Source organism: Neodiprion pinetum, chromosome 6, assembly GCF_021155775.2.
Source record: "Neodiprion pinetum isolate iyNeoPine1 chromosome 6, iyNeoPine1.2, whole genome shotgun sequence".
NCBI lineage: Eukaryota > Metazoa > Arthropoda > Insecta > Hymenoptera > Diprionidae > Neodiprion > Neodiprion pinetum.
In genome coordinates, this window is record NC_060237.1 from 31,207,465 (window position 1) to 31,218,370 (window position 10,906).

At 39.5% G+C, this 10,906-nt stretch overlaps 3 protein-coding genes across 8 annotated transcripts in view; all 3 read right to left on the minus strand.

The window, feature by feature from the left end:
• LOC124222359 (MAX dimerization protein) overlaps positions 1-2,768 on the minus strand; it is a 126,265-nt gene extending 123,497 nt beyond the window's left edge. Inside the window, exon 1 of one of the 2 annotated variants that reach the window (XM_046633205.2) lies at positions 2,639-2,768. Coding sequence is in view for 1 of the 2 variants with exons in the window: in XM_046633204.2 (XP_046489160.1) it covers positions 349-403 (55 nt within the window). In the remaining variant the exon portion in view is untranslated. Of the gene's footprint in view, positions 1-348; positions 1,273-2,638 lie in introns of those variants that run through there. The other variant, XM_046633204.2, reaches the window with a different exon arrangement.
• LOC124222358 (DALR anticodon-binding domain-containing protein 3) lies at positions 2,685-4,852 on the minus strand. 3 transcript variants are annotated; one of them, XM_046633202.2, is made up of 5 exons: positions 4,432-4,852; positions 3,712-4,342; positions 3,340-3,446; positions 3,071-3,238; positions 2,685-2,826 (listed from the first exon to the last, which is right to left on the minus strand). In XM_046633202.2, exons 1-5 carry the CDS (start codon positions 4,708-4,710, stop codon positions 2,707-2,709), a joined length of 1,305 nt encoding a protein of 434 aa, XP_046489158.1. In that variant the 5' UTR covers positions 4,711-4,852; the 3' UTR covers positions 2,685-2,706. The 3 variants fall into 3 exon arrangements, with proteins under 3 accessions (XP_046489158.1, XP_046489157.1, XP_046489156.1); XM_046633201.2 differs by having other exon boundaries at positions 3,071-3,235; positions 3,340-3,473; XM_046633200.2 differs by having other exon boundaries at positions 3,340-3,473; positions 4,432-4,851.
• A 355-nt stretch (positions 4,853-5,207) lies between these two features.
• Positions 5,208-10,843, minus strand: LOC124222356 (FHF complex subunit HOOK interacting protein 2A). 3 transcript variants are annotated; one of them, XM_046633191.2, is made up of 6 exons: positions 10,401-10,843; positions 7,937-9,166; positions 7,308-7,758; positions 6,879-7,239; positions 6,308-6,808; positions 5,208-6,224 (listed from the first exon to the last, which is right to left on the minus strand). In XM_046633191.2, exons 1-6 carry the CDS (start codon positions 10,428-10,430, stop codon positions 6,125-6,127), a joined length of 2,673 nt encoding a protein of 890 aa, XP_046489147.1. In that variant the 5' UTR covers positions 10,431-10,843; the 3' UTR covers positions 5,208-6,124. The 3 variants fall into 3 exon arrangements, with proteins under 3 accessions (XP_046489147.1, XP_068992955.1, XP_046489146.1); XM_069136854.1 differs by lacking the exon at positions 10,401-10,843 and adding an exon at positions 9,730-10,379; XM_046633190.2 differs by lacking the exon at positions 10,401-10,843 and adding an exon at positions 9,513-10,379.
• Positions 10,844-10,906: the final 63 nt, after the last annotated feature.

Sequence of the window (10,906 nt, forward strand, 5' to 3'; positions counted from 1 at the left end):
CGAAACGCACCAGAGCTGTGACAACGAGGTATAATAATACGCATGTAGCCGAACCACACGCGGCACTCCATCGTCTTCGTCGTCGTCGTCGCGTCGTCATTGTCCTCACGCAACGTTGGCACACGCGCCGACGGATGCAACTCTGGACTCGCACCAACACGCCTGCAGGCGGGGGCACTGATACGCACGCCAAGTGACAGAAGAGGATCGCCGTTTGGCTGACACTTGCTCCACGCGTCGTCATCGCTTCGTCGCGAGCACCGCCGGCTGTGCGGCTGGTTGGTAACGTACTTACAGAGAATCCAGGAGGGGGGGGAGTCAAAATATCAAACCGCGTCCTGCACTTACCCCTTTCTCTACGTTCAATGTATTCAGCGGCCTCGAGAAGGGCAGCAATGCTCATATTTCCGTGATTTTGAGATTACCCTGGCACTGTCGATGCGGTTTCCGTAAATTCTCTTCCCGTCACTTTTATCGTTATTTCTATTTTATCCCGTCCGTCAAGGACTGAATTATTCTTCTTTTGTCTAACACAGCAAGTTGACTCGTGGCCGCAATTCGTTCCCTTATCTTTCACTTTTTCACTATTCCGGGAAGTCGAACGAGCGTTTTGTTGTTAGTTTACTCCTTTTACGCGCGCGCGTGTGTGTGTATGTATGCGAGTGAACGCGAGTGTGTAGATATATGTAGACAAGCGGGTATTCTGTACGCGAGATTGTGCTTCCTTGACGTTTATTAGAGTTATTCCTTATGTTACGTTATCCTCTATACTTCGAAGTATTAATTAATCTCATCACTTTCTCCCCTCCACTAGTTTAATCCTTCTCTCTATTTCTCTCTTTTCCGCACTCGAATTCCGTTTCTCGACCCGCTTCTGTCCCGAACGTCACGCAACGCTCTATGACGGTCACTTTTGTTTAATGCACACTTTCGACGGAATGGAAGAGCAAATGAAAGCGGGGCAGGTGTGGAGGGGCGAAAATAAAACGGAAAAGCGAAACAAAACACGGTCTCACACGTAACGCCGAGACAGCGGAGTTAGATTTGAAAACAGGTATTAAAAACACGACGTTCGCGCGACAGGAGTAAGGAAGTATGTAACGAAGAAGCGGTGAACCCACTTGAAACTATGTACTACGTTCTCGTTAATCTCGCACAGATTATTTATATATATTGTTTAAATAAAAATTTAACCAAAAAAAAACAAAACAACCAAGAAACAACCAGCCAACCAATCGACTAACAATCGAACGAACGAACGAACGGACACAAGGAACGCACGACGGCCTGGCTCCGCACCTCGCGAGCACTCTCACGCATTTATCGATGTCAAACGTCTTTGCACCGCGGACCAGCCGTCCCGCACTAACGCGCACTCTCATTGGCCGAGCATTGCGCGAGTGCATGGATACGGCCAATCGGAGCGGCGGACAGAGAAGCGGCCGTGCAGTCCGTCACTACAGTGCCACTACCTGACGGTGTCACGTGAATTTCATGCCCGAAAACAAAACAAACAGCTGGCTCTGTGCCTGTGACGCTTCCGTGCGCCACTATTTATTTCTTTACATACGTTTCTAATCTACATCGTTCTTTTCTTCCTTTTTCCTTTTTCATTCTTTTCTCACTCCATCTCTCTCCCGCACCTCGAACGATGTACGTTAGTATCATAATTAAGAGATCGAACGATACACCACGCGGGCGTATCTTCTCTGCCACTTTTCCATTTCCCTCTACGTTTCTATCCCTTTCTTTTCATTTTTTTAGTACATATCGACGCGACGGACCCTGTCGAGCACTCAACTTGACCCCAATGAAAGAAAACAAACAAATATACCCTAAGTATGTGCATGTTTGCTCTCGTGGGTATTTCGAACCCCGCGATATGCAACGAGGATTAGGATTCGACGACTCGTTCTGTTGCTTTGTTTGGTATATTTTTTACCGCGACGCAACGTCACCAATAACTGCTACCTGTTATTATACAAGCATGTTGTAAACCCCTATCGCAGCGATTTATTGAACAACAGATACGGTACTTCCGTTTTAATTGTTGACCATTATTGCTGTTGTAGCTGCTAATGAGTTGGGAATAAATTAAAAGCGAATTAAAATAACAAACGACGAAGGGACAGGAAGTTGGGTAGAGAGAACGTGAAACTATTAGAAAAAAAAACAGAAAATATTTTCCCCCTTTGTTCCACAAGTCTAATGAGAAACATGAAATATATGGGATGGAGGACGGATGAAAATCGGTACACACATTATAGTACCTGGATATTTGATACAGCCTAACAATTCTCTAACACAGCTCATACTTTGTGGTACAGGTAATCGATATTGAGACAAATCTTGGATTGAAAACTCTAATGGATTATTTGATTGTATTAGATATTCAAACTGTGTTCTGGTATAAGCAATCAACAGAAATGTGTTATCATTACCGTAAAATAAACTGCACGCCTGTACTTTGACTTTATTAAGTACCGACACAAGCAAACACATCGTCTTTCAGGTGCACCTTTATCAACATTATCAAATAACGTTGATAGATAAGCTATATGTGAGGCTCAGGTTTTCAAGACAAGAACATACAAAGAGAACGGAGAGAGAAAGAGAGTAGAGACGGTTCTCAACTCACTCAAATTGTTTCCAATTAGCTGGAAATTTTGCTATCCAATTAGTCGGTCAATTTCTTCCCATTTATCATTACATTCTCGAAACTGGATCTAGATTAAGAAGCCTCAAGGCATTGCGTGTTACTATCTGTATTGCCTTCAGTAGATATAATCTCGCCATCATGGTTGGTAATAAATGATCTCGTCCTTCCTGCAACATCGAAAAAATATCGTTTACCTGAGTCACTCTGAAGTATTGTCTTTAGCCATTGAAAGTTTTATCGCTGCTGCAGCAAAAATTCAGGGATTCTTCACTCTTTTCAATTTTAACCATCCCTTTTTCTATTCTTATAACTCTCGACTTTGTTTTAGAAAAGAAATGCCAATCAAATTAAAAGGAGCAAGTGTCCAATGCAGTATGCACAGGTGTAGCGAATACATAAAATTGCGCTTACAGTCAATATGCGAACTCGGCGATAATAGGCGCTGAATTTGCTGACCAATCGTGACAAAAACGAACATATGTAGTGTGGACAAATCTCCAGATCTCCAGTGAGCCTTGCACACGTTTTTACCATCTCCGGATAGCCAAGTAAAAAGATGTACATCAGTTCCCACTCCTCCTGGATTACATTTGAAAGAAAGTATTATAGATAAGAATTAGTATCTGAAAGAAAACTTTGAGATTTGTCTTAATTATTCAATTATTCGGAGAGATTTTTACCGCTTCTGTGAGTAACGAAAAATCAACCTCTTCGATGCTTGGCAAACTAGGATAGTCTCCTTTTAAGTGTTGTTCGTCGAATTTCTGAAATATCGCCGATATTCTAGCTGTATTGTAAAAAATAAAGGACGAGCCTGAAAGTATTGAATATTTTACTTCATACGTAAAAGTGGTGTTAGGTTGAATGTAGAGAGTAAAAATATAAGGGAAATCGGTTGATATGTAAATAAGAGGAGAGTTCCAGCCCAAAATTTTTGGATAAAGCAACGTTTTGGAAAACGACTCGTTGTGAGTATGGAAAAAACTGAAACACGAATCTCAGAATTTTTCTTAATGGTAACAACTGTAATACTTATTTTCATCCATATTTACCTTTGACATTTATAGTACTCTCGTCCAAGCCAAGATCGGAAGAAATTGTGATAGTACGACTAGGTTTCACAGCCAAAAACTGTAACACAATCACTGCCTCCGCGATTTGCAAAAGTACAGAATTCTGCTCATGTTTCGGTTCAGCCAAATCAGGCAGTTTGTGCTCTGTTGTATCGGCTAGCTCCACCAACCTCCGATTCAAATATTCGGCTTCTGTAAGCGCAGTTTCCTTTGTTCCAGTAACAGAATTCTTTGCAACCCCGCATAACAGTATTTTGGGATATTTTGTCAAATCTCTTTTTGACTTGGTGGTCGCATAATACTTGTCACTGTCGCTACTTTCAGATACCTGGTATCCGTTGGCCTTGACTATATTTTCAGCCACACGTTTAATCAGACGCAAACGTAGGTTTGTCAAATCTGAGTCTAGATCTTTGATGATATGAAAAAAGAAAGATCCACTCTTTGACTCCAATTGTCCATAGCTATGGTCTCTGACCACAATACGAGCTAGTACGTCTGCAAAAGTTTGGGTTCTGTTTAAAAATACAGATACTCTTTCATTTCCAAGCTGACACTTCTCAATTTTCAGAGACCAATTTCTGCTAGCTTTTATTATATTCTGAAAGGCCTAGAATGATCATCAAAGATATCGTTACTTCCGATGCGGTGTGATACGAGAGATAGGTTAGAAAACATTGGAGGTTATGTTTCTTTCACCTTTTCGGCAGCATTGCAATCCTCAAATTTTATCTCATTTTTGATTAAGTAGTGCTCGAGTATATTCCTGCAACTCGTCGTCGATTTCAAACTATTTCGAAACACTTTTTTCCAAGTAACGAGGTTCGTCAAGAAACACACGTCTCCGTACTCTGACAGATTTTCGTTGTTTATTTTAAGGATCGAAGAATCTTCATTGAATTTAGTTTCCACACCCAACAACAAACGGCAAATACTGTTCACCAACTCCTTTATCCTGAAATCTGAAGACCCTTCCATATCGTTCAAACACTCTGGACTTCTTCAACAAGTGATAACAGACAACCCCCCCTCCGCCCCGTTGATAAGATTCAGCCGTTTTACATGCGTGCGTGATTCATTCAGGACCGCGTGGTCACGCACGCAACACACACTGAGTCGTCTCTGATAGAAGACGCATCCTCATTGACACATACAAGAAACAGTGTCGGGAACGCCCTCTATCTTTTACATCATTAATCACATTACGCAGCGCCAAATGGTTCAGAAATATTTCGTCTGAAATGCGTTTAAAATATTTTAACTGCCGTTTTTTTTAAATACATTATAATATATTACAAATGAAATATTTACTTCGAAATATTGCACAAATTCTCAACATTCAAGAAATCTTTGAACTGACGCGTTCTTGCGACACCCAAATCCATGTGTTTCAATTGAGATGTTTCAAACAATAACGGACAATAGCTCATACAATCGGTTATAGAGAAAATGTCTTTATTGAAAGCAAGTCGACTTAACAAATACATACATGCATACATACATACATACATACATACATACATACATACATACATACACACACCCTACATCCATACAATATCATCATTGTACGTACAATAATAATATTAATAATAATAATAATAATGCACAGCATCATCTTTGGGACGTTGATATTATTTAATCGAACATAATGGAAATAAACATGGGAGAAGGTACAGTACTCCTTGTGCCGAACATGCCACGATTACCTTGCGTGAATAAAATACTTTGATTTGTACATGACAATTTATAGATAATTTATCCATTCGACATGCATAATATACATCATTAATTATACTTTAAGAAAACTTAATAAGGTACACGGAGCGTTAGCATATCTGATTTAGCTGATCCTGTCGACTCAAAAGAAAAAACATTTTTTTCGATATTATTAAAGATAAAAAAAAAAAAGAATGTATCGATTATTTTACTTTGTTATATTACAACTACAATTTGTAATAGCATCCTAATGAAGCGGCCAAAATAAGAACACCGATTCTTATCGTTCAGACTTCAACAATAATTTCCTGAATTCAATATCTTCTTGAATGTGAAACAGTACCTGTTCATAATTCGTATCTTATACAGTGATTTCGTATTTTATTTTCACCTCACTTGATCCGGTATTTGTAATGGCAGGTTATAACTGAAGTAACTTCTAAAAAGAATTTCGCTCAACTGATACAGGACTTCAGTATATTTTTCTCTTTTCACAGTTCTCTAATTCCAATTACTGTGATCACTACTGCATTGGAAATATTTCTTTTGATTTTTAGCAATATAAAAAATCGAAGAGCTTTATACATTTAACTACTAAGGCCTTGTTTCGCATACGTTAATATTCTTCTAAATGGTTACGGACTAGCTTTTATACTTACAATAAATACGTATTTTACATCGAGCGATGATACTTGACATACGCAATCGCTGCTAACTCTTTGCAAAATTCTTCAGTAATCACAACGCTATCAAGCAGAATATTCTCCTTCATACTGAAAACGCAAAAACGAATCCGTCAAAAGTGGTTGTCTATAATTAACAACTCGTTTATTACCTTTTACACATCGATACTTACTGACTTTGAACGGAATCATCCAATAATTTCTGCCTCGTATCTTTCAATAACCGCTTATAGTCTGGTACCTTAGGTACCTCTGAAGCCAGATGCTTTACAACTTGTTGCAAGCAGCCAAACAAGCTTGGTGTGCCAGGAGTCAAGGGCAACAATGGATTCAACAGATATTCGTGAACGTAGGGATGCGGTAAGAGTGCCAGCCTGGACACCAGTACGGTCAGTTGCAAGTTGATTTCGTACTTCTGACTGGGAATTTTGGTAACTTTCTCAAATAACATTGTCAAGAATGGCCCCGGATAAAATCGAGGTGTACAATGGTCAGCCTCTGGCCTTGAATCCGAACTGGCGGTATCATCGATTGTTACAGCTTCTAGAGGCCAAGAAAGTAATGCGCACTCAGCGAGGATAGACGAGTATTGCTTCTCCCAATCGGTCATGTATTGCTCGTAGTTATTTGCATCTAAATCCGACTGAAGGCTCCTCGGTAATAAGGTTAGAAAACTGAAACAGGAGAGATACCTTTAGTGCTAGTCAAAAGTGGCTTAGTTTGACTGATCTAGAGTAATCATACCAATTTATAATCCTGTGTATGTTCGAAGGCGCCAGCGTTCTACTATAATTTTGTTTACTCGACAAGTCCAAAGTGCCTCTACTCTTCTCTCTTTCATCTTCTTCATCGCTCCACGACGCGATTGCGCTGTCTGCGGCGCTATTATCGTAGTATCCTCTGGATGTCAGATAGGTCAGAATCAGGCAGTGCAAAATATGCTCGTGACGTCTTTCGATCATTTCTTCAAACAGCCGTAGTGTTTCAAGCGTCAAGTCGTCGCTGTCGGTGTAGCAATTCTTTATTAACTGATGAACAACAGGGGATGGTAAGATTCCAGGTAACTCTGGGTCTCGATGAAAGCCCACGAGCCAATAATTGATTTCTAAAAATTTAAGAGAGAAACATTCTAATTCTAAACAACCAATTTCGTTTCCGCCATAGCTTCCTTACCAGCGTTTAAATAAGGTGAGGTAATCTCCTTCAAGCATTTCGTGATGAGTGCGGTAATCAGCACGACGTGATGGTCGGAAAGTGCAGGTGTTAATATTTTTTGAAAAAACATCACACGGATATTTTCAGCCAGAATTTCTCCCACAATTGCGTGCGCCTCTCTAGTCAACTGATCGCAATAATCGAGCCACATGAAAAAGGCGGCAACCGGTCTGCATCCTGGAAATTTATTTTCACTGGTCCACAACGGGGAATCCAATCCCCAAGTCACATTCACCTCATCAATTTCAGTCGGATCGACATGGGCTGGTATTAAATTAAACAACTTTTCCAATCTATTTGACAAAGCAAAAGGCAGTTGACTGTTTGCAACACTGCGAGCAAATCGTGAATCTTGCAATGACGCCAAAACCATTACTCCTTCACAAGCCTTAACTCTGACCATGTTATCCTGAAAATTAGATAATTCAGCATTTAAATAATAGGCCCGTCAGTAATTAAACGTCCCAAAGGACTTTTTGCAAGTATAGTCTCTTTATTGCATCTAAGTTTGCCTATGTTCAAGAAAATTGGTAATAATAATATTTGCAAATGTAAGCAGATTTTCCCATAAACAGTTAGATACTTACTGCACTATTCAAATAGCTTATCAATGCATCCAGTAGCAAGCATTTTGAACTTTCAATTTGCAATGAAGTATCCGCAGGACTTTGCAGGGATTTATTCCGGGTTGAGATGTCACTAGCAGAATCAAACTCAGATCTGGTAGTTTTTGATATATTTTCGAAAAACTTGAAGTTTGCCTCAGCCTTATCCAATTCAGAAGAAGCAGTTGTGAAAGGTGAATCGCTCTTGAATTCTATTTGCAATTCCCTAAGATCCTGTAGTTTAGAATCGATCTCTTCCAAGGAGTTTGCAGACCCATTTGAACTATTTTTCAAATATTTGCAGGTCATTTCATTAGCTGACAAAGATGAACCGCAATCAGTTTTCTTGAAATACGCACTAGACTGCGGCGATGCAGAATCTACCTCATCCGATGATAACGAAGCATTGGAATAATTTGAGATTTTTCTTCTGTGTTCCATAACGATCGTATCTGAATTGGTCGATTGCTGTCTATCCACTATACTGAAGAGATCCCTCTCTGAGTTTTCACTTCTTAATGAACATTGACTAGATTTGCTTGAGAGTTTCCTTCTGCTCTCACACTTGTGTAAATCTGGATTAATTAGAGTCACAGCTTGCGTGTCTAAAGGTTCAAACAGTGGATTAGAATTGTTCCTTGTTCTCGTAGGAGCATAAGTGATTTGTTGTGTTTCCAGTTTGTTTGAACCAGAACTGGCCAATGCATTTGGCTTCTGCGGAGGAAGCCTAACATTGTTCATAATGTAGGTAAGGTTCGGATGCTTGCAGATCAAGAAACAGAGAGCGACCAAGAACTGAATCTCTTCATTCTCTGTTGGCGAGGCCAGACTCCCATTGCATAACGCGATCAGTCTCTGAACAGGTGTGTAAACCGAAACGTGAGGCAGTAGTGGATGCTGCAGCCGTGTTAACAATCTCCTCAGAAAAAACAAGCAGACAAATCTCATTCCAGGAGGTGCTTCGGCACTCGCCAATGTCGCTAGCAAGTCCAGTAGACGATGCTGTAACAGGTACTCTAGACAAGGTCCAGGATTTTCTGAATCCAATGCATTCTCCTCGCTGAACAAAATGTCGAGCAGACGATCCAAGTGGTGAGGAATGTTTGTAGCTTCGATGGGCAATTTGCAATTAGTCAGGTGGTTCACATAGAAGTTCATCAGCTGTTTCCAATGATAAGTAAAGTCATCCAAGGCCGTCGCAGGTGGGGCAACCTGGAATGAAAATTATTTTCAACACTTGCACCAACAGCTCAACAGGCTTTCGAAGCTGGAGCCGTTTTTATTGTTGCAAGCTCTTACTAACTCGAAACATTTCGGCTAAAATATTTTAAAGTCAAAAAAGGTAACATCAAGACTGTAATATTTCAATTTCACGAGGGATTTACGCTGATATACTTATACGATGATAGGGAAAAAAAAACGTGAAACTAAACAAGATCGTTGGATAATATAACCTGAAAAATGTCTAAATTGTCACAGGATGTAAGTACAGAAATGAAACATAGTTGATTGATAAAAACTAATAGTTATCGCTGTACAAGTTTGGTAACAAGCTCACCACATCCACGGCATTTTTTAAGGCAGCTTGAAAACTGCTGATCATTTTTCAAACGGATGATTGAAAATATTCGCTACCGTTACTCGGTAATTAGTACTTTCAACTCGTCACGGATCTGCCAAAGGCATTTATTCTATCGTTACAAATCTTTTACATCATAAAAATTGTCACGTATGCATGCACATGCACACGCAATATGCGAAGGAGGTAAATTTACAATAATTTCGTGCAGACGACGCGAAACTTCTGACTTTGACAAGTCGTCGAGTTAACCGATCGCTAAAGATGGCGCCAATACAGCTCGAATTTAACAGAATGCTGCAAAATACCAGCTGAATACAAATTCTATTCTCTTCGATGAATGCAAATTTGACGTACAATTTCGAATGGCATCGATGTAACATGCTTTACTCAATTTGGTAAAAGATTTCCGAAAAGTATAGACGATTTGCAGCGAGAATTTATAAATAGTATATAATTATGTTTCGTAATTATTCTTACAACCATAATAATAATAATGATAATACATAATAATAACAATAGCAATAACAAAATCAATTTTTGCGGTGAGATTTGGTTGCACAAAATTTGTACGTAATTTACTCGTCATGTTGGTATAATTTTGTAACTATGTGTATATTTTGACTGTTTTCAATATATGTAGCCCAGGGTACATGCTACTACACTATCGTATACCTAGGCTTATACCTGCAGATGCAATAGAATTGTAATCTCTTGACGGTCGCGGCGGTTTGTATGGAAATATAAAAGTATCATTTCACTACAAACAGCGCGACTAAGTTATTGCACATCATCAGATAATATGGAACATAACAATGCATCTGTAGGGTTAAAAATTTATATGTATGCTTAAATTTTTTCACTCACCGGCATTAACTTTCGAAGTCGACGAATCATAATATAATGATGCCTAGTAGGCTTGTCGTTACGGAATGATACAACTGTACGAAACAGGGTGATTGGAAGAGAAAACTTACGCAGTATAGAAAGTGAATAAATAATTTTGGAGGTCGCATCGACTCTATGCCAACGGCGAGTATATTCAGGTTTCTCCTTATCTGTCGTTTATACTGCTGCTTTATCGGGAGATCGTAGAGATAACGGATGGAACAGGGCGTGAAATGGCGGGTAAAACACTTTACACCAAATTTCGTCGCACAAACTGTTGAATATATTGTGATTCAACATACGGTATGTTTGCATAGTGGAAATGCTCCAATATTAACATCATAATGCATACCATCCGCACATTTGTTCAAATAATGCATATATGTGTTGAAAATTGTGTCATGTTATTCTCCGCGCTTGCTTACGTACGCGGTAATAAACGTTAGCTGTTTCATCAACGATCCAAATGAAAGATGTGTTTTTTC